General features: G+C 53.1%; 11 protein-coding genes across 11 annotated transcripts; 5 read left to right on the plus strand and 6 right to left on the minus strand.

Annotated features, from left to right (window-relative positions):
* Positions 1 to 3,536: 3,536 nt before the first annotated feature.
* On the plus strand, positions 3,537 to 4,334 carry DACRYDRAFT_103585 (uncharacterized protein; the record flags this gene model as incomplete). Its single annotated transcript, XM_040767784.1, has 1 exon — positions 3,537 to 4,334. One exon carries the CDS (start codon positions 3,537 to 3,539, stop codon positions 4,332 to 4,334), a length of 798 nt encoding a protein of 265 aa, XP_040633529.1.
* A 50-nt stretch (positions 4,335 to 4,384) lies between these two features.
* On the minus strand, positions 4,385 to 5,279 carry DACRYDRAFT_61457 (uncharacterized protein). Its single transcript, XM_040775671.1, has 3 exons — positions 4,948 to 5,279; positions 4,614 to 4,887; positions 4,385 to 4,560 (listed from the first exon to the last, which is right to left on the minus strand). Exons 1-3 carry the CDS (start codon positions 5,158 to 5,160, stop codon positions 4,457 to 4,459), a joined length of 591 nt encoding a protein of 196 aa, XP_040633530.1. The 5' UTR covers positions 5,161 to 5,279; the 3' UTR covers positions 4,385 to 4,456.
* A 2,158-nt stretch (positions 5,280 to 7,437) lies between these two features.
* DACRYDRAFT_44645 (vacuolar protein sorting-associated protein 41) lies at positions 7,438 to 10,631 on the plus strand (the record flags this gene model as incomplete). The annotated part of the gene is made up of 11 exons (XM_040774597.1): positions 7,438 to 7,632; positions 7,682 to 8,080; positions 8,136 to 8,912; positions 8,965 to 9,435; positions 9,488 to 9,598; positions 9,649 to 9,726; positions 9,776 to 9,895; positions 9,946 to 10,021; positions 10,071 to 10,207; positions 10,261 to 10,360; positions 10,411 to 10,631. The coding sequence occupies 11 exons, from the start codon at positions 7,438 to 7,440 to the stop codon at positions 10,629 to 10,631; spliced, it is 2,685 nt and encodes an 894-aa protein (XP_040633531.1).
* Positions 10,632 to 11,149: 518 nt separating this feature from the next.
* On the minus strand, positions 11,150 to 12,397 carry DACRYDRAFT_92553 (uncharacterized protein). The gene is made up of 2 exons (XM_040777086.1): positions 11,692 to 12,397; positions 11,150 to 11,642 (listed from the first exon to the last, which is right to left on the minus strand). The coding sequence occupies exons 1-2, from the start codon at positions 11,997 to 11,999 to the stop codon at positions 11,171 to 11,173; spliced, it is 780 nt and encodes a 259-aa protein (XP_040633532.1). The 5' UTR covers positions 12,000 to 12,397; the 3' UTR covers positions 11,150 to 11,170.
* Positions 12,398 to 13,190: 793 nt separating this feature from the next.
* Positions 13,191 to 14,245, plus strand: DACRYDRAFT_97999 (alpha/beta hydrolase protein; the record flags this gene model as incomplete). Its single annotated transcript, XM_040777497.1, has 3 exons — positions 13,191 to 13,504; positions 13,556 to 13,732; positions 13,784 to 14,245. 3 exons carry the CDS (start codon positions 13,191 to 13,193, stop codon positions 14,241 to 14,243), a joined length of 951 nt encoding a protein of 316 aa, XP_040633533.1.
* Positions 14,246 to 14,691: 446 nt separating this feature from the next.
* On the plus strand, positions 14,692 to 15,200 carry DACRYDRAFT_45390 (Thioesterase/thiol ester dehydrase-isomerase; the record flags this gene model as incomplete). The annotated part of the gene is made up of 3 exons (XM_040774642.1): positions 14,692 to 14,765; positions 14,815 to 14,916; positions 14,972 to 15,200. The coding sequence occupies 3 exons, from the start codon at positions 14,692 to 14,694 to the stop codon at positions 15,198 to 15,200; spliced, it is 405 nt and encodes a 134-aa protein (XP_040633534.1).
* A 475-nt stretch (positions 15,201 to 15,675) lies between these two features.
* DACRYDRAFT_19708 (uncharacterized protein) lies at positions 15,676 to 17,988 on the minus strand. Its single transcript, XM_040771624.1, has 4 exons — positions 17,506 to 17,988; positions 16,609 to 17,450; positions 15,981 to 16,561; positions 15,676 to 15,932 (listed from the first exon to the last, which is right to left on the minus strand). The coding sequence occupies exons 1-4, from the start codon at positions 17,926 to 17,928 to the stop codon at positions 15,871 to 15,873; spliced, it is 1,908 nt and encodes a 635-aa protein (XP_040633535.1). The 5' UTR covers positions 17,929 to 17,988; the 3' UTR covers positions 15,676 to 15,870.
* Positions 17,989 to 18,189: 201 nt separating this feature from the next.
* On the minus strand, positions 18,190 to 18,891 carry DACRYDRAFT_103591 (uncharacterized protein; the record flags this gene model as incomplete). Its single annotated transcript, XM_040767785.1, has 3 exons — positions 18,190 to 18,412; positions 18,466 to 18,567; positions 18,620 to 18,891. The coding sequence occupies 3 exons, from the start codon at positions 18,889 to 18,891 to the stop codon at positions 18,190 to 18,192; spliced, it is 597 nt and encodes a 198-aa protein (XP_040633536.1).
* A 941-nt stretch (positions 18,892 to 19,832) lies between these two features.
* Positions 19,833 to 21,708, minus strand: DACRYDRAFT_98001 (uncharacterized protein). Its single transcript, XM_040777498.1, has 2 exons — positions 20,161 to 21,708; positions 19,833 to 20,111 (listed from the first exon to the last, which is right to left on the minus strand). Exons 1-2 carry the CDS (start codon positions 20,980 to 20,982, stop codon positions 20,001 to 20,003), a joined length of 933 nt encoding a protein of 310 aa, XP_040633537.1. The 5' UTR covers positions 20,983 to 21,708; the 3' UTR covers positions 19,833 to 20,000.
* A 133-nt stretch (positions 21,709 to 21,841) lies between these two features.
* Positions 21,842 to 22,319, plus strand: DACRYDRAFT_19709 (uncharacterized protein). Its single transcript, XM_040771625.1, has one exon. The coding sequence runs from the start codon at positions 21,894 to 21,896 to the stop codon at positions 22,116 to 22,118; it is 225 nt and encodes a 74-aa protein (XP_040633538.1). The 5' UTR covers positions 21,842 to 21,893; the 3' UTR covers positions 22,119 to 22,319.
* Positions 22,320 to 23,325: 1,006 nt separating this feature from the next.
* On the minus strand, positions 23,326 to 24,029 carry DACRYDRAFT_113300 (uncharacterized protein; the record flags this gene model as incomplete). The annotated part of the gene is made up of 2 exons (XM_040769605.1): positions 23,326 to 23,464; positions 23,518 to 24,029. A coding segment is annotated over one exon (346 nt), but the record flags the coding sequence as incomplete, so codon positions are not given.
* Between the last annotated feature and the right edge of the window lie 1,749 nt (positions 24,030 to 25,778).

The following is a 25,778-nucleotide window of genomic DNA, read 5'->3' on the forward strand; positions in this document are numbered from 1 at the left end:
CAATGAGGTTGACTTTGTGGAAATGGGCTGCTACTGTCTAGTAGTGCAATGGATCATGAAGGACGTCAAGAAGCACAGAATGGACGACGAGCAAGCAACAGAAGGCAGTGACAACAAGGCGGCGGACGTCCAGAGGCGCAACACAAAATCCGGATATTCTATCGGCTCCGAAATGATTTACGAGACCTCCGCGAGGTCAGGGTCCTCGCCGGCAATATCCGTGCGTCACCCATGCCAATATGGAGGAAATTGCATTCCCGGAGGGAACAGATAGGCAGCAAAAAGATCGATGATCAAAATTATTCTCTTCGCAATACAACAAACCCTAATATGGTACCCTTGTATATTTCAACACTGTCCCGGAGTTATGACATCGCCCCACCCAAAAAAATACTGTCAATCCCGAGAGGGCCCAAAAACGACCCTGGGAGGTCAGCGTAAGGCTAGCTCATACCATTCTGCCCATCAGCATCTTCCTCACCCTCCGCGTCCTGATGAAAAGAATGGACGTCTACATTCTCCGGTGGAGCCTTGCTGCCATTTACGATTCCGGCTGAATTAGCCAATGCTTGAATTTGCGCCTGCGCATAGGCGTGCGCAGCAGGAAAGAGCAGGACCGCAGGGTTAGGCACTTCTTCTCCCTTGTCACCGGCTGCCAGAGGGGGAAGAACCATCCTACCACCTGGAGTGGGGCTGCCCTGCTGAACAGGCGAATGTCCAGGAGAGGTAGATGCAGTCCCCAGCTGTGCGAGCAGTGCGCTGTGTGCAGTTGCGTATGAAGGGCCCGGACTTGCATGGGGCGGTGACGAAGAATCATGAGATTTGTTAGTATCGAACACCCCTATCGTCAGAAGGTTAACGACGCAGTGGCATGAGAAGCAACGGGACCATACCCAGCTTGCGAAGCCAGCGCTGTCGAACTTGATGGTAACCTCGACTAGGAAGGGCTTTCTGCACAAGGTCCCATTTCTGGCCGTATTTTGCAACCGCCTGTTCATGGCCCCCTCTATCAGTGATTGTTTCACACCTTCCTTTTTTGAAGGACGCACTTTTGTTAAAAGCTCATCTTCCTCTTTCGTCCACTTGACATACGGACTCCTCTGCCTTCGCGGCATCTCATTAGCGATCCTCGCTAGTTGGCCACGATCCGTGTGCACGGCTGCTGATGCCAAGAAAGCAACAGCGTCCGCAACATCTTTTTCCGTGACTTGCAGGTCGGGGTCTGACGAGCCGAGGGTGGCGGCAAGTATAATGGCGGCGGAGGAAGGGGACGAACTAGCGAGAGGAGGTGCGTTGTTGTGCTCTCCTGCCGACCCGGGAGGTGCAGTGTCGGGTATGCGCACAGGTGTCCCAGAGATGTCGATGACAGACTCGCGCGTGGGTCCATGTTCGGGCATCGACTGTTCATCATCCACAGCTTCCTGTTCCATCTCTAGCCCTACGTTCCCTTCTCTCTGTGGCGTCTGCGGTATCATAGCTTCCAGGACCGGTAAAACGGCCGCCTGTACCTTCCTTGGACTTTCCCGAGCTAACACTTCTGGGCTCCTCTTCCGCTTCCGCGGACTAAACCCCGCCTTCGGCGCCGGACTGGGCGTGACTGGTCTCCTCACATCACTCTCCATCGCCTGCATCCGTGCGATTTGAACAGGCGGGTCCATGACAAATGCCGGACCTAGGCTAGGTTGCCGTACGGTGGTGGTCTGGTGATGTGACGAAGATTGCGAGAGGGAGTGGGAACTATCTTGTGAATTCGAGCGGTGCGTTTCCTGTGAACCAAAAACAGCTTGCTCGGCAAGGACATCTAGTGCTGTCCTACTGCGGGTTGCGCTGCCTGAGACTGAAGCAGAGCCAGCAGCAGCGGCAGCCTCCTCCATCGTCCCCACCGTGCGGAATGTACTCTTCGTCGGGGTGGCATCGGTATCAAGTTCCACCCTCCTGCGCTTGTACGCAGGGGAAGCAGTACGGGGTGCATCGTCCAATTCCCTTGCGGCTGACAAAATTTGGTCAAGCCCCGGAGCCGCGGGCGCTGACTGCGGGACATGAATGGTATGACGCGGTGTCCGATGCTGCGGCACAGGAAATTCGCCGTCATCCGGCCTGACGCTACTGCTTGGTCCTGATGCGGCTGGGCCTCGGCGGCGGCGAGGTGTCTTGGGTGTTTGCGGCACGCCCGCGGCAACAGCGGCAATAGAGGAAGAGACGGTCTGTGGTACCTTGTCGAGGATATCGGTTATGAGCGGCGGGCCGAGTCGGCGGGCGGCGAGGAGAATGTGTTCTGCTCTAGCATCGGCCGAGATCGGATGCGAGTGGTGGACGGGTCGGGGTGACAAGGCTGTCGGCTTCTGTTTAGCTGGTGGGGTGGGCTTCAGCAGAAGCAGGGGACGGAGATCGTCCAGAGAAGCCTCAAGCACACTAATCCGCGCTTGACTGTCGGTGACCTGCGAAGATAGAAGAGGTTGATTTTAGTCACGTGATGCGCACGTATGCCTCGAGGTGCTTACCTGCTGTTTGAGCGCTCGCTTGTCCGATTGTAACGTGCGGATAACATGTTCGGCCTCCTATATCCGCATCAAAATCTGCTCTTATCAGTGTTGATTCATAAACACACCTCTGACAGCTTCTCGCCTTCCTCCACTCGTCTCATCCGCTCTCTTAGCGCATTGACAATCCTTTGCCAGCCTTGCTTTTCTGCCTCCCACTCCGTCCTCTGTGCCTCCGCGTGTGCAGCAAAGAAGGTACGCTGTGCGTGCACAAGTTGCTGTAGGTGGGCGATACTCTGTGCTTGCGAGGCGAGTGCGTCTTGTTGTGCTAAGTGGATGGTGGGGTCGGTAAGTCGAAGCACCTATATGGGATGAGTATGGACCCGAGCACTACACAAAAGAAACTGCACCATCTCTGCTAACTCGTGTTCTCTTGATGATTTCTTGCCATTGACCGCCTTCGCATATCCAAATTCCTCGACCCGTCTACGCATCCTCTCCAACTCTTCCTCCCCTAATACCCCCTTCTCCACATCGCCCTCGTCGGTATCGCCACTGTCGAGGTTCAAAATGTCCTCTTCGGCTAGGATTTGTGGTTGTTGTGGTATGTGACTTGTAGGGTGTGAATGTGGAGGAAGAGAGATGGGAGCGGACAAGCTCTCCTCCGCGAGGCTGATCCAAAGTTAGCGAGACCAATCCTATAGCGCCGTGGCAACGTACAGATCGTCCAGCTCCGCAGTAGTAATTTCTTCAGCCGTGGTGACGAATCCAAAGTATTCAAGTTGGTGTATATGTCGCTGTTAAACGGGCGGATAGATGTATGCCCAATACGTTGTGGTATGCAGTAGATGAAATGAGAAATGTGCGACTGAACTCTGAATGCCCAACGGCACAATATGTCGGGCGGCGCTGCACGCAGAAGTCAGCCGTCACGTGCAGACATGGCAAGATTGGCTCCGTACGGATGCTGATTGCCTCCTTCTACCATATTTAGTAATCCCCGTACCTTGGTCATTCTTTCCTTTTCTGGTCGATATTATTATTAATAATATAACAATGACTTCTACCACGACGTTCGACCCAGCACCTGTCCTTAATTATCTTTCTCTCCCTTCTTCTTCATCTCCTTCGCCAACATCCCAGCCTCTTCTGTTCCTACGGCAACATCTACCTCACTTACCGCCCTCACATGCATCAGCATTCTCCAACCTCCTCACCCCCGCCGAACGAGCAGCACTCCCGCTCATCAGGGCACGTCGGCTGGCATACGCACTGCATGATCCTTCTCCACACCAGCTTACCTGGTCACATGCTGCTAGCCAAGAACCAATGCTCTGGACAGCCCATGGTGGTCCTTCGTCCGGCCTCTCCCCTGCTAGACTGGGTGAGAGGGAGGCGCAGGAAGAGACGGAATGGACGAAAAGTGAGTTCATTGGACGCCGAGGCCCTGGAGGAGGAGGAATGATTGGGAATCTGGGGAGGTTGCTGGGTGAGTTCGAGGGCGAGAGGGTAGGAGAAGCGGAAAGGGTTGCTAGGATAGAGCGAGCAACTCGTGCTGCTTCTCGAGTAGAGCAACATGGAGAACAAGAAGATGAGGATATGGACTCTCTGAGCGAACACGAGACGTCTTCGGAGGAGGAGGGTGGGATGACAGCGGCAGATGCAGTGAAGCATGCCTTCGAGCGGGCAGTAAGGGAGCGCTTCGTGGAGGGATTGCTGGAGTGGGCAGATTATGTCTGTGATTGGGAGACAGACTGCGATGGTGAATGGGAGAGGGATGGTGAAGAGAGGTGGTTTGACCAAGAGGAGGAGCAGGGAAGAGGGGAAGGAGATACGGGGGAGTTGGATTACTAGCCTCCTGGGAGACCCAACGACCAACAATGTATCGATAGAAACTGTAAACTCTCTATTCATGCTCAAGATGGACAATTTCTACAGCACTGATCTCACATGATACATACGGGTACATTGTACGTCTACAGCTCGTACCCAGGAGGAGCGTCCTCATGCACAGCATGAGAGCTCCCCGTCGGTGCCGTTCCGGAAGCTCCCACAGGCGGGGGTGGGGCTTCGTACATCGCTGTGGCTCACATGAGTACAAGGTGGATTGTGTAGAGGTGAACCAAGACCCACGCAGTCCTTCCTCGCCCCTTTCTCTCTCACGGTTAATCGATCTCTCCCTTGCAGCCTCCAGCACTTTGACAAACTCGAACACACCTCTGTCCTTGAACCGCACCTCCGCCTTCGTACCCTGTGTGAGCCCACCACCGGTCGTAGGGGCAATAGAAAGGATGACATGGTTGGACCCGAAGATAGGTTGCTGGAAAGAGGTTGAGAGGATGGAGTTGTGTGGGAGTGACAGGGAGTGATACGGCACATCCTTGGCCTGAATGGGAACAAAGATCACCTGAAGTGGACCGAAACTTAAGTCACAAAATATCCACGTCTACAGTAGGAGTAAACATACCCTGTGATCCGACACCCACACCGTTCCGGTCGCCACGCTCCTCTTTGGGTTCCCACCTGCGCCGCCCGCACTCTGGGCGCCCGAAGTGGGTGGGGGCGCATCTGGCACCAGCAGGGTGAACTCGGCGCCTGAGAGGTGTAGGATCATTTCCTCCTCGGGGAGAGGGATTGGTTGGCTGTTAGCCGGGTCGAGCATTGCCCAGTTGAGTGACATCTTGCTGCTGCTTTTCCTTGCTGCACCGAGAGCCTTTTAACTTTGGACTCTGCTTGTATGTGGGAGTTAGATAGTGGTTGTGAGAGGCCCACAAAGATCAATACAAGTACAGTCACGGCAATCAAAACACGGGCGGTGGTTAAGGAGCCCCTGTTGGCGTCTGAATAGCGCCGCCTTGCCCTAGACACACGCGGCCAATCATGGACCCGCACTGCTTTGGACGACAATGACGAGATAACCAGTGACGACCACCAGGATTGCCGTCAGCGACCATGAAAGCGAACTCATTGTTGCTCCCAATGCTGGCTGACAATAGGCCAAGAAGGAGCGAACAAGTGCGTAGCCACGCTCAGTGTGGAATGCAGGCACCGCTTGACCAGTGCTCACCACTACCAACGAATGCTCAACGTCCCCTATGGTCCTCGGTTGACCCAACTGCATTCCAAACGAGTTCTTCTATGGCTGTCCCTCTGAGCTGTAATCAGCGAAGAGCATGCGATAATCATTTGTTCTGCGATGCTGAAGTAGCTAGTCTTGCAGTCAAACCGCCTCTCCTTGTGGTGGAAGAAGCTTCTGAGTAACCCCTTTCCGCCCCCTCTCCCGCAACGCCGATGATACAACTCTGCGGTTCCGACATCTTCTCTCGGATAACCTTCTGCTGGCTTGTATTACGTCTTTGCTGAATGGGATTGGTGAACTGGGCTGTATGTGACTACCCGCCACGTCCGCACTCGTCGTCCGAACCAGCCAAGCGCGGCTCGCCGCCTCCAGAGTCGGCTTGTGTCTGAGACCAGCCTTCTTCCTTTGGCCCCTGTTCGCTGGTTGCGTACTCATCTGCCGCTTCCTGTTGTTTATTCCTAGTATGCTCTTCGCACGACTATATAAGGCCAGTGATTCGTACAAGGGCACATGCACCGACCCCGCCCTGTGAGCGCAGCCTCGGGCGCCCCTTTCCCTCCTTCCCCTGTTTCTCCTAACAATGGATCCCACATCTACACACCGCCATGGTCGGCTTTACTTTATGGCCTGATTCTTAATCGCTAATGCTGGACGTGTTCCACCCTCTTCACCGGATGAAATCTCTACCCAACTCGGCTTTTCACCGCGTCAGGTGCTGGAGTCTGTTTCGTCACTAATTGCTCTCCACCATCATGCATTAATTATCGCATCCCAGCTCTGGTATGCTCTCCTCTGCGAGCAGCCGATGATATGTAGCTAACATGATTTCCAGTTCCCTAATTGTACATTATAATCGGTCTGATCCACGCAAACCCGCACGATCGCACTCTCTTACGATTGACTGTTCGATGACACACGCACACGGATATCCCCGTCATAATCCTCCAAACTTCACCCCCAACTATTGGATACGACGCAATCTAATAAGACACCTCTGTGCCCCTTCTTGGCTCGGCCGTCTCTGTGAAACGACTCTTCCTTCTGGCATCACTCACACTGCTCCTATTTATGATGAACTGGCGCACCAATTTGTAAATAAGTGCGTTTATCCTTGACTTGCATCCTTTATCATTCTGACACAAACATCCATAATAGCGCACGGTTCTTGGAAAAACGAAATTCACCAAATCAATTGCCAAAGTCATGCCCTTCATCCTTCTGCCAGCCCGGATCTGGCAGTCTTCCAAATGACCCCGACCGCGACACGAATCAACTACGCTTTATGCCCTCTGTTCACGCCTATGTTCAACTAATCGCAGCGCCGTCTTTACGACTCATACACGTCCACAGCTCTCGGTTTGCCAATCGCCCATCTCTCCGGTCCCCCGCTCACGCACCCTTGTTCAAACATCTCCAGTTTCTATCGTTATTATCTATTATTTTGATCTTCATTTGACAGGGGACTTGTGGATTGTGTGCATCATGTTGTAAATACACGTTGCAAGGAAACAAAATCAATTACCAAATATATGTTATGATCCTGATCGTTGTCATTTTCAGGTTACGGGGAATCTAGCGGGGTATTCGGCTCCGCAGACCCTGGCCTACGAGAGTCGTTCATCCTTCCCTCGCCCCATACCAACGACCACTGGGGCCATGGCTCCGCAAGAGGGTCACGGAGGGTTACACGAAGACGACCGACCGTCGGTAAAGGGACCACCTGATGACGGCGAGCCTATTCATGATCTGGAAGTCAACGGCGACTATGCGGACAGCACGGAGGAACACATGACCGTGGATGACGCGCCCGCCCCCGATGTCGCCAGCGTCCTGTCCAATGGTCATGCGAATAAAGGTGCCAGTGTGAACGGAGACGAGATGTATCAGAACGGAAGGCAAGAAGTTGAAGAGGATGATCCCGAGGATGTGGAAGAGGAGGGAGAAGATGGCGACGAAGACGGAGAGGAGGAGGAGGAGGAGCCGACTCTCAAGTACGAGACTATGAAGACGCCTGCATTTGATTTCCTGCAGAAGGAGACCATATCAGCGATCTACGTCTCGACAGAATTTATGGTGAGCTCTTAGTTAACCCTCTCTTAACACGCAGCTAATGCATGATCAGACACTGGGCACACACAACGGCGTAGTGCATGTCATTGACCACAAAGGCAACAATATCAAGGCCTATCGCTCTCACAGTGCGACCATCAGTGGAATCGACGTGGACTACGAAAATCAATTCATTGCGTCCGCATCCGTAGACGGCAAGGTCATCATCCACTCCCTGCATACGCCGGAAAACTACTCGTTCGACTTCCGTCGGCCGATGCGCACAGTAGCACTCGAACCAGGATTTGCGCATAAGAATGGGAGGCAGTTCGTGTGTGGTGGGATGGCAGGGACACTACTGCTGCATGATAAAGGGTGGATGGGGCACAAGGCGCAGATTCTGCACAGTGGAGAGGGTCCGATCTGGGAGACCAGTTGGATGGGTAACCTGATTGCCTGGGCCAATGATCTGGTGCGACCTCAGTACACCTTCAATATGTCATTGCAAGTACTGAATAACTTTGCAGGGTGTCAAGATTTACGATACTGCCTCCCATTCGAGAATTGGATTCATCGACCGCGCCGTTGACGCACCAAGAGCCGACCTCTTTAAATGCAACCTCCGCTGGCGCGATGAACAAACACTCCTGATAGGCTGGGCAGACCACCTCAAGGTTGCCCGCGTCCGCCAGCGACCAAACCCACCGCCGGGAATGCCACCGCTGATGATTGAGATCACCTCCCACTTTGCTCTCGATTACATGGTCGCAGGGATTGCAAGCTACCAGAATTCCTACCTGATCCTCTCGTATATCTCTCCCGATACCTACATGGAAGAGGAAACAGAAGACCGCGAGCGGCAAAGGCGAAAGGCGGCGCTTCCACCTGAGATGAACTTGATTTCCCGCTCCGGAGAACAGGAAGCGTCTGATGTCCTAGCCATCCAGGGGTACGGAACATACGGGTGCAATGATTACGCGCTTGGTCCTTCAATCAAGGAGAAGGATCCATTCTTCGTTGTTATGAGCCCAAAGTCCATCATCGTCGCCCGACCCAGGGACCGGAGTGATCATGTCGACTGGCTGGTAGAGAAACGGCGGTATGCCGAAGCTCTGGATGAAGTGGAGAAAATGGGGGAAACGAGGGAATGGAATGTTGTCAGTGTGGGAGAGAAGTTCATTGAAAGCTTGGTGGAGGAAGGACAGTTCGATAAGGCTGCCGAGTTGTGTCCGAAGGTCTGCAGGGATAACGGGAAGGCATGGGAGGACTGGATTTTCACCTTCGTGCAAAAGGGTCAATTACCAGTAGGTGTCGAGAGTTCGTTTACTATCGTAACTACGCTCACATGCGTTCTAGGCTATCGTTCCCGTTATACCCACTCAAGAACCGCAGCTATCTCATGTTGTGTACGAGATGGTCCTAGCTCATTATCTTGCCAATAATCGAGACGAACTTCTGCGCACAATTCGCACCTGGCCCCACGGGATATACGACAGTTCGGCCATCGTTGTTGCGGTTCAAGGCGAGCTCGAGCACACACCGAGTTCAGCTATCTTGATGGAGTGCCTCGCCGAGCTCTTTATCCAGAATCGTCAACCGGGAAGGGCCCTGCCCTACTTACTTCGACTGAGGAAACCGAACGTAATCGACCTGATTAGAGAATACAATCTATTCTCGGCTGTCAAGGATCAGGTCCTGCTACTCGTCGAATTTGATCAAGATCTAGAGCAGAAGTACAGGGTGCAAGGAGAGGGAAGCATGGCATCGGTGCTGCCCAGACGAAGCGCTGCAATCTCGTTGCTAGTAGAGCATACAGATTCTATTCCGGTATGTCAATTCTCGTGCACAAGGAATGCTACTGATTGTGACTTTGTGTTAGATCCCACGTGTGATACAACAACTTGAGCAAAGAGCGTCATTCCTGTATCTGTATCTCGACGCGTTGTTCGACCGTGATCCGCTCCTCACGTCAGACTACGCTGATCGTCAGGTACGACCTTCTGCCTGACTTGGCGGCATAACGTCTCACATAACACATAGGTGCAGCTATATGCAGAATTTTCCTACAAGCGCCTTATGGATTTCCTCCGGGCGAGCAACTACTACAGCTTGGAACGCGTAAGACCCCTAAATATTGCATCCCATTCGCCCCTAACACATTTGATAGGCATATCGAATATGTAAGGAACGAGATTTTGTACCTGAACAAGTGTTCTTGCTTGGCCGCATGGGTAACAACAAGGCTGCACTGAACCTCATCATCGAACGTCTGGGCGATGTCACTCGAGTATGTCTAATACAACTTATGACATAATCTCCTGTTCTGATCGGATGTAGGCTATAGATTTTGCGAAAGAGCAAAATGATGAAGAGTTGTGGGAAGATCTTCTGAAATACTCTGAGACTCGACCTGGTGGGTACTCGTAAGATGATGTTATTTCCCCAGCTAATCCCTCGATCAGCTTTCATTCGTGGCCTCTTGGAGAACGTAGGTGCCGAGATCAATCCTGTACGACTGATACGACGCATTCGAAACGGACTTGAAGTGCCAGGCTTAAAGAGCGCACTGATTAAGATTCTACAGGATTTCAACTTGCAGGTGTGTTACCAGTCATCCTGGCCCTGCCTCTATGTGCTCACAGTGTTTGAAAGATTTCTCTGCTGCAGGGTACACAGACTATTCTCTACAGCGATTGTACGGATCTGGCTCGGCGGCTCCAAAGCAGTCAAGTGAGTGGAGCCTTCTGTAGCGGTGCGTCGAATACAGGAATCGCCTAACTCGTCGGCTCATCCCCATCATAGCGACCATGACGTGCCCCATATGCGATCTTCCCCTATTTGTCGCTCCTACTCCAAGTGCCGAAACGCAGCAGTTGGCCTTGGCATTCTTGTGCGGTCACATCGTTCATGCCACTCATGTGAAGGGAGCGAGTGAACTTCCGGCCCAACAACCCGAGATCATTAGGGGATTCCTGGGAAGTCAAGCTCGAACACAGGATAGACTTGGACAAAAATTAGCCTAGTAAGCGCTGCAGCAACTGCCTCGAGGGTACATTGCTGATAGGTGTACAGTGCCACTGTAGTCCGAGGAAGACTGGAGGAAGGTTGTCCTGTATGCCACCAAGCCGAGGAGGGCGAAGAGGAGAGTCCTGCCTAATATTCCTTTCGTATTCTATCCATATCGATTCCCGGAACATGCATACCCTTCGCATCATCGCAGTTGTATTTTATTGCTCACCTTAAACGTCAAAGTCGGGATTTTGTTATGCATCAGTCATGGACTGTCCCAGCTATCGCACAGCTGATATATCGTCGAAGGGTTTTATTCCAAGATCTAACGAAGCAGAAATGCAAAATTATACAACACAAGTCCGTGAAGTCCGTAGGATTACGATGCGAAAGACACAACAAGGCGCGTCACAATACGCGGCCGGAGTCCAATGACACATCGAGCATACCGGGTCGGCTCCTTCATTTCCATTCAGAGATATTTTCAGTTCGAGTTCTTCGCCATCGTAAAAACGTCGTCGGGCGGTCATTAATTGGGTAGGGCACGAAAGATCTATGCGTCAAGATAGAACTTGACCTGGACGAAGTTGTTGCCGGAACCGTACTCGCTGATGAGCTTGCCAAGGTCACCGGTGAAGCCAAACCAGTAATAGTCGGTGTCCCAGAAGAGGGTGGAGGGCACGGAGCTGCCGTCGGTGTTAATCCATGCTGCGGTGAGCTCAGTGGTCTTCGAGTTGTACTTCCAGACGGAGGCCTCGATCAGCGTCGGGTCGTCCGTGATGACGTCGTAGTAGTTGTCGCCAACTGCGGGTTTCGCGCCGGAGTCGGTCCAGGCAGTGGGGCCGATGAGACCAAAGTTCTCCGAGCCCGCGCCAATGTCAGGCTCGTCCTCCTCTTGGATGAAACCAACGTAGCAAGTCTTCTTGTCGGGGCCATTATAGGCCTTCAGGGCAGAATGGTCTTTCGTTATGCAAGGGATGGAGACTTTGAGAGCCTGTGACTTGTCCATCGTCGTTGTACTGTAACTATTGCTTATGTCAGGGAGGCGACATGAAGGAGAAGTTGAGCTCGTACACTCCGGTAGCGTTCATCACCGTTGCGGAGAGCCACCCGGAGGGCCCCTGGCCTACTGAATACACGCTAACGAATCCGGAGCAAACAGAGGTAGGTCCAGATGAAGGGCTCGGGCTGGGAGAAGCAGAATGCCTGGAAGCGAGGACCTTCGTGGGCGCGTACAGAGACTTGGGCTTGAGAGGGGCGAGGTTGGCTGCGAACCGTTTGGCGTTGGTCCAACCTTCCTCGAGCGTCCACATCACCGGAGGGACTGCGAGAGCGCTGACATACGTCGCCAGTAGGAGCAGGATTACAGCCCGGAAGTTCATCTTGGTAAAGGCCGGTTAAGGTTGGCGGGGCGGGGCGGGGGCCGGGAAAATCAAAAGAGAATGCAAGAGAGGAAAGACGGTGAGCCTTTCCTAGGATATCTTCCAGTTTCATTTATATCTCGCACTCCCATTGGTTTCATGGGGCCACGAGGAAGTACAAGCAATTTATCCAGCCACTAGCGCTGCCAGCCATCCTTGACGTGCAAGTCCAACGTCGTACCCTCCATTGTAAGACCCTGCTATGAAGCGGAAGCATTCTACCATCTAGCATTTCCATAAAAGGCAGGTGACGGCATCGGCCAGAATGAAAGCGGGTGCACAGAGATGGCAGGACAACGCACGAAGCATCGCTTGGCTGTGAGTACGTATGCCGTAGGACACGGGAGTCCGAGATGCCGGGGTGGCGTTCGCATCAGGCATGGATTCAACCCGAAGAAAATCCTTGACCCTGTTTCTGCCCGCCGTGCTGGATGGCTGGAAAGAGGATGTCTGCCGCGTGATCGCCGCTTGATATTATCGAAAACACGCAGACGGGTGATCAAAAAGAGCTAGTTGACCATTCTTTGAATACGGCATGTTGGCGCTACTTTGAGGTATGCCGAAAGGGTTTTCAAGTATGCAGACAGACCCCAAACAAAGGCTGACCCTAGTATTCACAACACTCTTCAACCATCTCAAGCGCGCAAAGTCAGGTCGCAGTACATGGCAGAGACTCAGAACAGGAGCGCCATACGACCAAGAGACTGGAGGGCTGGCCATTGACGTCATTGACACGTGCTGTAAGTGGCAGGCACGTTACCGCACGTGAGCGTTCCTTGGGACGGCTGGTACTCTTGTGCAGAGGTGACAGTCCAAGAGCAAAGCATCGAGAGTGAGGCAATCGAAAACGAGTTCCGATGCGAGCATGAGGAGGCTTGTGGTCGGCGCCGTTCGGTGGCCGGTCCACCGGAGAGATGCAGGTCAGGGAAACTAGGGTGAGCAAAGCCCCGAGGTCGTCGACTAGAATATAGAATTGGGATAGCGTATTGAGCGGCCCGCCGCAGATAATATCAGTTGAGATATTGCTCGGCATACCGAGAACTTCGAGGTGGTCGTCGTCAAAAGAGCTAAAAACATGTTGGACCCTTCTTCCTTTGCGCAGTCAGCAAGTACGCAACAATGTGAAACATTCTCTATGCAACTTTGTCAACAATGCCTATTCCCTTCGACCAGTTTGAAGAGTTCTCTCTACCGGTCTCTTCGCCTCCATCTCATCCGACTCAACAGATCGTCATTCATGTCGTCCGTGCTGGGTCCGGTCCTCCCATGCTGCTCCTGCATGGATCTCCGGAGACGTCTTATATGTGGCATCTAGTCGCACCGACTCTGGCCGACCACTTCAGTGTGGTTGTTTGTGATCTGAGAGGATATGGAAAGAGCAGTAAACCTGAGGTCGACCCTGCGCAAGATAAGCAGCACGAGCTCTACAGCAAGCGGGAGATGGCGAGGGACAATGTTGAGGTCATGTGCGTGCCGTGCTTTGACATCGCATGAGTTCTATGCTTAATATTATGCAGGAAGCAACTCGGGTTTGATAGCTTTTACGTTCTTGCCCACGATCGTGGTGCACGCGTGACGCATCGTATGGTGTTGGATTATCCCGGCGTGGTCAAGAAGTTCATCCTGCTCGACATCGCGCCTACCCTCGCTATGTATGAAGGAACGAACATGGCATTCGCGACCGCATACTACCAGTACGTCCCTTTCACCTATGTCCGATCGCATCCCATTAATATCCACTACAGCTGGTTCTTCTTCATTCAGCCAGCTCCATTTCCCGAGATGCTCCTCTCCTCCTTCCCGGAGGCGCTCGTATATAAGTCCTTCGTCCGAGACGGACATCCGACGCCTGATCATCCTAATCTACAAAAGTACGACACAAAGGCGCTTGCTGAGTATATCGAAGCTGCCAAGACACCGGGGACGATTCACGCTATTTGCGAGGACTACCGCGCCAGTGCGGGGATCGATATCGAGCGGGATCGGGAGGATCTAAGGAAAGGAACAAAAATTGGAAGCCCGATGAAGGTCTTTTGGGGTTCTAAAGGTATTATTGGCAAGAATTGGGATCCGATCATGGAGTGGACGAAAGTCTGCCAGGGGGGGATATTCATAGGTGGAAGAGAGATCGATAGTGGGCACTTCATCCCCGAAGAGCAACCGGGGGAGATTATTAAGGAAGCCATGGATTTCTTCAAAGAATAGGTAAAGAGAGAGGTTTGAATTAATATTCATCAATACACTGTTGATGAACATTACTAAATAATATGATGCAAATTAAAGAATGCAGAGAAGGGCCGGCTCAAAATTTAGACGATAGATCTCTGCGGCAATCACGTCCGCTCCTGCACCAGTTCGACGGCCACCCTGGATCAACGACCTTGACGTCATCGCCATTCCCTCATTCATCCAGATGGCAATCGCCCCGGCCTCAGTTCTCACCGGCAATGCACCAGAAGCTATGAAGGCAGTAACCGCCTTCAAGTGGGACAATTGGCTTGGTGGACCAGCGGCTCCAGGCTACGGACGGGACATCCGCCAGGGACTGCGGTTCACAGAACTCAACCTTAAGGAGGACGTGGAGTCTTCTGTCGGGAAGTCCAATGACCCAGGGAATGGCAGGGTGCGAAGGATAACAGAGACGGTGCATGAGATGACTGTGACGGAAGATTGCTTGAATGGAATGGGCTTCCTGCATGGCGGATGCACGGCATACCTGATCGATACGTGCGTACTATATCCGAGGCCAGCATGCCGTTCTAAACCTTTTGAAAAGTTGCTCGAGCATCACCTTGACCGCCCTCGATCCACCCGACTACAGCATCCCGCCAACCGTCTCGTTGAATCTCAATGTGACATACCATGCTGCCGCTTCCCTGTACGCTCCCTTCCATTGTCGACACAATCCTCTTCCCGCTCATCGCGTAACACAGAGGCGCTTCCCTTCGCATAATATCCACCGTTGTCTCCTTCAGCACACGCGTTCAGACCGTCCGCTGCGAAGTGTGGGACGTCACCAACCCGACCCACAGACTCGTCGCAAGCGGGATGCATATCAAGATGCGCTCAGGGAAGGAGGGCGATCCGAAGGCTCAGGAGTGGAGGAAGGAGGTGTATGGCGAGGACATGTGGGCAACAAATGCACAGAAGGCGAAGCTATGATGTGATGGACGTCGGGCAATGGAGCCAAGAGCACTTCCGAGGTGACTCTTCACCTTTACCGTCGAAGGCATCAAGCGCTGGTGGAAGCATGCCCTTGCCCATGGCGCCTCAGCCCGCAAAGAACGTCAGGAAGAACGTCAAACAAGCTGCTGATGTTTGATGAATAGGTTCGGACGGCCTAAACTACGGCGGTCTTGACTCTACGTTCACCGTTCACGACCAATTAGTTGGATTCCCATTGTAGGCTACTCGACGGTGGCTGAATATGCTGTAATTTAGGTCTCGCATTAATAGCTCTTACTCGAATTGAGAAGTCATCGAGGGATTGACGGGATATACCAGCCACCTTCAGTCGTCTGGCCTGGTGCCGAGGAGCGGATGGTGTGCCGTTGCGGACCTCTGCCATTGCAAGAAATGAATAGAACGGAACAGATGGATGATACAGATGATCATATCAATGCAAAATGCTGCTGCTGCTACGTCTAGAGGTGAAGATCCTGGATGCGTGCAACCGAACAAGGCTGGAATACATGATATAACAGGTCGTGAGGGTAGTGAGAGAATGAGCCAGGTAGAGTGACACGCGGGCATCGCTGGTGACCGCCGCAGACGAGGATGTGAATCGACGCTATAGCAGAGGCACAGGCAGGTGGAGGAATAAAAGGCGTATTTACACCCGCCCTCTCGAAGAGTTCTTGCTGATCAGCTTTGCCTTCTCGATTTCCTTCATACCTATGCACCAGTCAGTAAATTCTGGACCTCGGGGAAAAGGCGACGTACTCTTGGAGATCAGCCCTTGCTTGTAGTCTCGAATGTTGATGTCCATCTTGGTAAGGTTCTTGATCGTCTGGTCCGCGACCTCCCACAGCTCCTCCGCGACTTGCTCAATGAGTCTGAAGTCGTGACTAACAATGACCACACCACCCGAGAACTCCTTGATCGCACGTGCCAGAGCGTCAATGGAACCCATGTCCAAATGGTTCGTCGGCTCATCCAGGAGAATGATGTGCGGGTGCTCCATCGCCAATTGAGAGAAAACGACACGGTTGCGCAGGCCGTCGGAGAGCTGCTTGATAGGACTCGTCTGATGCGCACCTGTGAGTCCGAACCGACCCAACTGCTGCCTCCAGAACATCAGGTCCTTGTCCGGGAACTTGTCGTGATAGGTGCTGTCAAAGTATTCCAGAGGTGACTTGTCGTACGGCAACTGGTCGGCACTGTGTTGACTGTACTTAGCGAGCTTGAGCCCGACGTGCTTCGAGATTGTTCCTTCACAAGGCTGAAGCTGACTGGTGATGAGGTTTAGGAGGGTCGACTTGCCTGCACCGTTTGCACCGAGGATGGCCACTCGAGAGTCCATACTAGAACACGGTCAGACAGCAACTATCAGAGCACAAATGAGACTCACTCAATACCGAACGACAAGTTGCGATAGAGATAATCCTCCTTCTTTCCAGAATAGGAGAATGCGACGTCGCTAAAGGCGATGATAGGCGGTGGGAGCTTGCCCACGTCCTCAAAGTTGAATCTGAGCTGCCTCCTCGTTTCAATAGGCTCGATCAGGCCAGCAGCCTCCATCTTATCAATGATTTTCTGCTTGCTCTTGGCCTGCTTGACGAGGTTGGCATACGTACCCGCAGAAGCGATGAACTTCTTGATATGCGCGATTTCTTCCTGCTGCTTGTTGTACGCCTTCATCTGGTTCACCTCGTTCTCCGTCTTCGTCCGCACGTACGTAGTGTAGTTACCCGTGTAGTACACCATCTTCTTCTTGGGCGTGAGCTCCATGATGTTGGTGCAGACCGAGTCCATGAAATCCTGACTGTGGGAGGTGATCACGAGGATGTGGTTGTATGTGCTGAGGTAAGCTTCAAGCCATACGACCGCACCAAGATCGAGATGGTTAGTGGGCTCGTCCATGAGGAGCAGGTGGGGCTTGATGAACAGTGCACGAGCGAGGGAGACTCGCATCCGCCACCCACCAGACATGTCCTTCGTAGGCCGCCGGGTCATCTCCTGGCTGAAGCCCAAACCATGCAGGATCGAACCAGCCTTGGACTCGAATGTCGAAGGATCAAGCTCCTCAAGCTCTTCGTTTAGCGCATCTAGTGCCAATTCATCTACTTCGTCCGCAGATGCAAGTTCCTCCATGCGCGCTTCAAGCTTGGCCACTTTTTCTTTTGCTGAGGCAATGATGAAGTCCATCGCATTGATATCGGATGGCTCAGCCTCGCCCCGGACGATATAAATCTGCAACATCATGTCAAAAGAGGATCCTTACAGAAGAAAAGCAAATCAAGCGCACATCAATATGCTCCGGAATCGCGATATCCCGCTCAGCGAGCGATTGCAAAAAAGTTGACTTTCCGCTCCCGTTCTCACCCAGAAGACCGTACCGCTGGCCATAGTTGAGCTGAATCTCGGCACCCTCAAAGAGCAGTCTCCCATGGAATGAGAGGGTATAGGAGTCGATCTTGATGTCCCTTCCCTTCGGATCAGAAACGAGCACGCCCGCAGCGCTCCGATCGGTGGCGATCTGCAGCTTGGCCATAGCGCTAATATCATCCTGACTGCCGTTGCGTGAGAGGTTGGTCGCTGGCGTCGTCGCAGAAGATCCGTTAACAGAGAGAGCTGGAGTGGAGGGGGAAGACTCGGTGGTGCCAGACTTTGAGGCCTTCTTTGCGGCGCGCTCTGCCAACCGCTTTTGCTTAGAGTTTGAAGGTGCCATTATAAATGGTAAGATGGGAAAGCGGAATTAAGGAAAGCAAAGTGAAAGTTGATAAGATGGTGGTAGGGAAACAAGATGAGCAAATTGGGTGTGCCCAGTGGCGGTTGGCGCGCGGTCAATGTTTCGAATATGATTGAACGGTCATTTTTTATGACGGGTCTCGGGACCTTTTTGACTTTTTAGGTGGTCAAGACCCACAAGACTTGGATAAATATCATCAATGACCTTCGCTGGACACGTTGTCGTGAGTCATCTTGCACATTACAACTTGCCAACCATAACCTTTCCCCGATCTACGAGCATATCCTCTGTCCACCCGCGTCGATCATCTGCCTTCGCCAGCCATGGCATCTGCAATTGTGTGACCCGTGCCTCAGCAACCTTCGTCTGTCCCTTGGGGAGAATCTCCCACACCTCACAGAGGACACTCTGCATGCGCTTGTCACTTGAAATTGTGGACGAAACGATCCTGAGTGACGATTCTCTGTAACACTGGTTTGGATTTGGCAAATAAACCCTTGACACAAGCTTACTCACGTTGATGGGGAGGAGTGTACGTCAAGATTGAGCGCGACCGTTTTACTCGGTATAGAACCCTCTGTTGGCAGGTCGAGTGCATGCCCTGCCAAGTTTGAGCATCTATGAAGAAAATAGTAGGCACCTAAGCAGGGTTGCATTGGGCACGGCATACAATTCGACCAGCAACGTCAACCAAGTGCGTGACAACTTCCCTTCCCCATCGGTCATCTCCCCACGCACAACCACCTCATGTATTGCGACTGCCTTGCGGCCATCCGCCTGATCCTTCCCATGGGTGTCGTAGATTTGCAAGGCAGCTAAGTGCAGATTCTGAGAAACCACTTCCCGCAAATTGGTGGGGGTGGATTCTGCCAAGATGCGCGCCCAGAGAGCTCGGGCTTCCTTCGAAGTCTCTTGGCTCTTAAGTGCAGGTGAGATCGTCATTGCAAGTCAGGTAAGGAACAACTCAGGCCGACAGTGCATTCCATCTGCGGCACCGTTCTCCTCAGCATCCCGACAAAAAAGGCCACAGGCTGTCTGCCACCGACAACCCTGCCCCTGCCCGGTCCCATCAGATACGAGTCTCCGAAGATCCGAAGCTGTCCCTTCTTATTTCCTTCTCTGAGTGGACTGGCAACTGCTACTCTGTTTGAGCATCTACTTTATTCCGATGATATTTCCCCGAAATTTAGCAGAAGTTGTGGATTCGGTTCAGGAATGATGACCGGTGAGTTATATAGCATATGTGTACAGGTCTCCGAGTAAGGGCACCATTCACGTTCCTCTCGAGATGCCTAATTCCTGTAGTTGCGTTCTACGTCTTCTTCAACTTCAGATCACCAGTATATGATCCTGGCATTATACAGGGAGTGATCAAAAACAAGGATTGTGGAGTGGTGCGAGATCAGCATTCGTAGGGTCATCTTAGCATTCTCGAAGGTAAATCGACTGCGTGTGGGCAGTCATTGGGACGTTAGATATCCATATGCTGAAGGTGACAGGAGCAACATATAGATGGAGCAATATAGTCAGGATAATATAATGGTTTTGGACAGAACCGATCACAGAAACGAAGTCAGTCGGCTTCGGAATCGGCTTCGGCTTCGTTCCGTGACTGGAAGCAAAGCCCGCTTGGATGTGTGGTGAGAGCCGCCAGCCGTCACTCTTGCCTCCTTCCTCTTCATCCCTCCCATCTCCATTTTGAACAACTTCGTCAACAACTTTTGGGCAATGCGTCAAGATGGATTAAAGTTCCCTCTTTGGGTGTGGACTTGTGCACCTTCGAGCTTGACTTCGACACGTGTATGCGCGCAACTCGTTCCAATCGGGCTTAGACATGCCCTGCTTCACACCAAACAGTCATTCGACCCAATTGATTTTTTTGCGTTACGTACAATGAGACAGGAGGATTACTAAAGGTTACAATGGTGAGTGGAGTTCTCGAACATCGGTCGAGTCGTTAATGGAAGTACAGTACGGTACTACAGAAGATCGTTACACGGTACCAGGAAGAGGAAGATCAATGTTCAAATTGGGTAGATGTGGTGGCAAGGTCAGAGGCGCCATTGCAAGGCCATCTCTGCCCGGTGGGCCATGAGAGCCCTACCAAGGAGGTTGTTGTCGTCTGTGTCGCCATCGTAGAGCTCTACGTTGCCAGTCGCGAGCTGTGGCGAGGTGAGCATATATGCGTTTTTTATGACGGAAACAGCTCACCAATTCTTTTTCGAGAGGAGGATGCTGTGCCATCTTATGGCGAATGATGTCAAACATGATCCTCTCTTTCTCCAGCTCCCAGTTGGGGCGCCAGAACCTGCGGTACTTCTCCGATTCCACCTTGGGGTTCGCGCTGTCCGCGATGAGCTTAAGAATAGGCGCGTTGTGTGCATTATCGTCGAATTTCAAGGAATGGAAGAGCTGTTCCGCGGTGTCATAGCCTTTCCCACGCCAGTCGACTGCGTGCCGTGAGCAGAGGCGGAAGTCAGGGTGCGGGTCCTCGTGCCCCAGCGTGCGCTGGAAGTCGCCGAATACGACTCTAATCGCGGACTGCGCGGAGTGAATGGGGAGGGGATGGGTGGGGAAAGCCGGGGAAGAGGCGAGAGACCAACATCTGTTTGACTGGGGGGAGGTCTTAGGAGGCGTGCGGAAGAGCGTTTCGGGGACCAAGGTCTGCAGCTCAGGCCCGGTTAGGGGGCGGGGACTGAAGTACACAGGTACGGGTGCAGGTTGGGGGACTGGGGGTTCCGGGGGGGCGAAGCGGACATGTCTATGCTCGTAGGGAGGATGCTGGACCTGGATGAAGGGGGATGCAAGAGCGGGTGCGGGAGCAGGTGTGGGGCCGGGGGTGAGGGCGTGGGCTTCGGGTGCATGGCGGAGTGCGAGGTTGAGGGCGTACGCGCCATTCGAGGGAGCCTTGCCAGTGGGGATGGGGCCGGGGGCGGGAGCGACAGGAGCAGGCTGGACGAGTGTTGCCCCCTGGGGAGAAACGAGGGGACGGGGAAAGGGGCCCCAGGGGTGGGGGTGGTAAGTGTAGGCCATTGTGAGTACCGGGGGACGCGACGAGGGAGAGGGCGCTGGGGTTGATAAGGGCTCACTGTGAGTGATGTAACGAGGTTGTGAACGAGGTCGGAACACGTGAGGCGATGACCTGTTCGACGAGGGCGACCGTTGCTGTGAGGGAGAGGGCGTTGAAGGGTTGTTGAGAGATCTCCCCTAACCCCGTAACGCCCTTTTATCTGTTTCTTATGGCCGGAGAGATGACTAGGATGCTTCTACGCTAATACTTGACCGATCGGTAGGCACATGCTCAACAATGACCTTGTCAAGACGAGTCACAGCGCGACTCAAGAAGGAAACTCAGGGCACACTCTTACCCCCCGAATGCAGGCCTACGCCGTACGAAAATGACTACAACACTCGTACCTCTTCCAGTCATCCTACTTGGCCCTCACCGGGGGTGCACAGTCACAGAACGCATAAGAAGCAAACCGAAACTCTCGGGTTTTGCTCCTCGTCTCCCGCAAGCGAACACAAACTCAGGTGAACAACTGACCAACCGCGCCCTCGCCCGGCACAGTCAGTCTCGACCTGGCGCACAAGCTAGGTGTAAACCGCTCAGTCTCTTGTCGCGTCCTCCCTTTTCGGGTTCGCGTGTGATAGGGCCTGTGCTGCTAGCTCGAGGGTCCACGACTTACATCGGCACGTCTTGTCTTCTTCGGCGAGGTAATAAGAATTACCATTGTATTGTTCCTCCACATCCCTAATCTCACACCTGGACAACAAGTGAATCTGCCAGAACTTCTCGATCGCTCACTGCCCACGTCAAGCGAAGGTCTTTCCCGTTCTACACCCAGCAGACGCACAGGATATCCCCCTCCCCCAGCCAATCCCCAGTCTTCGTACCACGGTCGTCCGCTTCATTGCTTCTTCACTCGGGATCACGACCATACATGGCTCACGCCACACGGGGACAGATCTCTGATATCGCCCATCAGCAGAGTGCTTACACGTCAGCTTCAGTCAGCGCCAGGGCCGTTCCGAACAATAACCAGCTCCGATTATCTCTTGACTCCGTCTTGGTCAGAGCAAACAGAATGAAGTTATTATTGTCCCCGCTATTGTTCTACAACATTTCTGCGTGCGAGTGCAAGCCTCGGAAATGCGCAGCGGAATAAGCGCCCTGACCCCATCAACGCTGCGGCGGGAAATGCCGCTGTCCGGTGTTTTTGCTTTCATCTGCTTCGCGCGTCTCCGGGTTTCGGGACGTTCGCATCAATCAATGCGCCCCTATTAGGCCGATACCGCTGGATACCGCTCCTCCGCATCTCTGTGGAGCACAATAATCCGGAGAGGTGTGTCACCACTCGGCCTTTCACCGACCCAACGAAGAGTCACACAATAGACCTCCAAACCCGGCCATCACCGCGGCTTCCGTTGCTCAAACATCAAACCAGCTTACAACAACGCCCCTATCGAGCTGATTTTCGCACCCTCTTTCTCCTGGTCCTTGGACGCGGTGAGACATGACTCCCTTTGTCTCCTTTTATCCCCCATGAACCAGTACCACGCGTGCGGAAACCTCTCCCTTGGCACCAGAGGTTATCGGACCGCCTTCCAGATCGAGCGCGTTATCCCATGTATTATCCTTCCTCGATGGTTCCTCACGAGACTGCAGGGCAATCGATTTTCAGTTGATCGCGCAAATGTGCGGTTTTCTTTCTCTTGTCTCGTTCCACCATCACCTTATCAGTGTGGTCTGTTTAACGATACAACGGTTCCGTATTTCTATATCCGGATGTTCATCCTCTTGAGGTTGGGACGGTTTTGCCCGGCAATGAGACTACCGGATCACCGCGGAGCGTGTGCAACAAATCCGTTTCCTCCATGCTCGTCTTACACGATCACTACGTTTTTAGTAGTAATTCAGATCCTATCCACTTTACTGGAGCTTACCTACTTCTCTAAGCTACACATGTGCGGCGAGGCATTCGGAACCAAGGATGAAGAACGAGTACGTATGTTGTTAGACGCCCGATGCCACTTCGGAGCATGAGGTGTGAAACCCTGCAAGAAGGGACACATGGTCCCTCCAGAATTCCTCCAACGTAATAGCCGGAAAGACAGTCCCGGTTCGTCCGAGAGGTTCAAAAATGTCGTCGCCGCCGGCAACGTGTTGTTGGACAGAGACGCACCGGCGGCCCGGTCGGCGTACGGTTCTCAACGGTGGCTTCCGAGCCTAGAAAGAGACAGGGGTAAAAGTTGTGTCGTGACTCAGTTTCCATGACCTTGCTTTTGTGCAAGAAGTTGGCCAATGTTGGGTTGATTGTGCCTAGCGGCTCGGCATTGGGATTTACACGTGCACACGTGTGACTGGATTACTCCGGTGATCTGATATTCTTGTCTCTAGCAAAGATGCAATTCATTATCCAAGCGAGTCCGGACTGCCTGCAACGCGCGGCCAAACACATTATCGAGTCTTGTCTTGCCTGGGATCCACCAATGACCGATTTCCTGTGCTGAGCTACATGAAAGATCAGTTTCACGCACGTCGCGGTCGGCTTAGAAGCTACATACCAGCTCCGCACCCACCTCTGGATATTGCTCACACTTACGCCGCAGCACCTCGACCAGTCTCTCAAACGCGATCCCATACCAATCAGTTCTTACTAAGCTGACGAGGGCACAGGATCATGCGCGGCTGACGGTCGCCATGGCAATTTCACTGCGTTCAGCACTGCCCTCAAACTTTAGTGCGAAGAACAGGCTGGCAGCGGTGGGATACTCCTGGCCCCCCTATACATGATGGGGCGGGGGGAGAGGAGCGAGAGATTGGCAAACGGTGATGCCCCGTTCCAAAGGTACGGCAACCCGCTCTGCACCTTGATGGGCGAGCTTGTGTCCTCGATCGTTCTTGCAGGTTCGGGGTTGACTTCTGCTTGACTGGTGAACGCAGTCGCCGTATAAACGAGGGTTTCTGAGAGATACTGCACCCAATCAGAGAGAGAAGAGAGCTGCGCAAGCACGTCTCCCATCTCCACCGGGCGAGGCGCAGGTACCTCCTGTTTCGGGAAAAGATGAGCTGAGACCTGCCAGCGTGGAATACATTTTTCAGTCGGTGGAGCTCAAGGGTGCCGCTGGAGGAGTGATGACGTTTCCGTTCATGTCAAACACCACTGCTGTAAACCACGGCCGGCTGCGAACGGCTGCATCAGCACACGTTGCGTTCGGGTACTTTGACTCACTTATCGAGCCGTTCACATGGGAAGTGGGTTCGAGAGTAGTTGCGTCCATCCATTCGTGAGGTGCAGGCAGCGGATGGGTTGGAGGTTTGATGAAGAGCGCCAGTTCGCGGTTGAGGGTTGGCGCGCAGAAATAACGCAGAGGGAGCATGTTTGTGACTAGGCTCTTGTACTCTGAAAGATGCCGAGTGAAATGACCTTGAGCGTGAAAGAAGTTGAAACAGGTTTTGATTGAGGCGACCGCCAGCAGCGAGAATATGATATTTTGCACTCCTTCAGGAAGGCCAAAAGCCATTGATCTCCATTTTCGTATTCTCTACCAAAGAATACGACATAGCGGGTGTTGACAGTATGATTATCCCTCACGGGGCATCGAAGGCCACGTGACAGCAAAGCGTTCAGCGTGTAACACCGCTGAGCACACCTCATGGCCTTCTGTAATAGTCACCGGAGAACACCGGCGATTGCATTCGTGCACCGGCTGCCGGCCTGCAAGTCCGCACGAGCAGGGCAACAGAAAATCCTGCAAGGAAGCCTGGAGGATGTGCGTATTGCTTCGAAGGTCGGAATCAGCCTGTCGGACAGACTCGAGGTTTGCTTAAAAATTATTCTTCCGATATTACGACGCGACGCCTGCTCCGCCGAGGGGCAGGTCTCTGTCCGACGATCAACGAGGTGAATAAGAAGAGCACATGGGCCAGATAACAAGATACTCCGCGCACGAGGTCCCCGGCAGGGGCGAGCAGCTTTCGGTTGTGGTTGGGTATCCGTCGCCTCTGTGTTTGACAGCTCCGCTTCGGGAAATGATGAGTTGTCCAGCCGGCAGAACGGGTGTTGGTCTACGCGTCTGACAGTCCGGATCCACAAGATGGGTATTTGGGCACGCTAGAAGGCTTGAGGGACAGCGATGACGTCCTATCGATCGGGAAGAATGACTTCGGGAAACTGGTGCGTTCGGAGAATGACGGATATCAAGATCGAAAGCCCTTGATTCATCATTCTTGTTGGATTGTGAAATGAAGTATGGGGGTGGCTTTGATGATAGTCATCAGCAACGTCGTCATACAACCCTGACATACGTACCTTTCATTCCCCTCAGGGAACAAGGGTCTGGAGCATGACGGACATGAGGTACCAGCACGGTGGCACGGATGTCCAATTGGGAATATACGCCGGGTTTCATCTCATCTTCGCGGGCCTGAAGAAGCAGAACCACCACGCTGTAATTCATTCCCCTCCTAATTCGGAGTTCTGTGGCATTGGCCTTCAGTTCGAGTTACCAAATCCGACACTCAGAGAAGGCAGCTAGCCGAACCATTTGAGGAAGGTGTGAGCCAACAGCCTCCATCTCCTTCGGCGACAAGCCGGTAAAACGTCAAAGTGGAAAGGGAAACCTGTCGCCTCCTTCTTTGTTTAGCAAAGAAGTGGAATGAGCGTTGCGTGCGCTGAAAGAGAGCACTGTCAGGCACTAGCGTCCGAACCGGAAAAGGAAGGACTCCGCGGAGCCGGGCTTCCGTTTCCGGACAGGGGAGTGCAAAAACTGAGCGGATGATGTAATCATATTGATGAGGTCACGGTTGTAGTGACGTGATTGAT

This window comes from Dacryopinax primogenitus, assembly GCF_000292625.1.
Source record: "Dacryopinax primogenitus strain DJM-731 SS1 chromosome Unknown DACRYscaffold_1, whole genome shotgun sequence".
In the NCBI taxonomy this organism is placed as follows: Eukaryota; Fungi; Basidiomycota; class Dacrymycetes; order Dacrymycetales; family Dacrymycetaceae; genus Dacryopinax; species Dacryopinax primogenitus.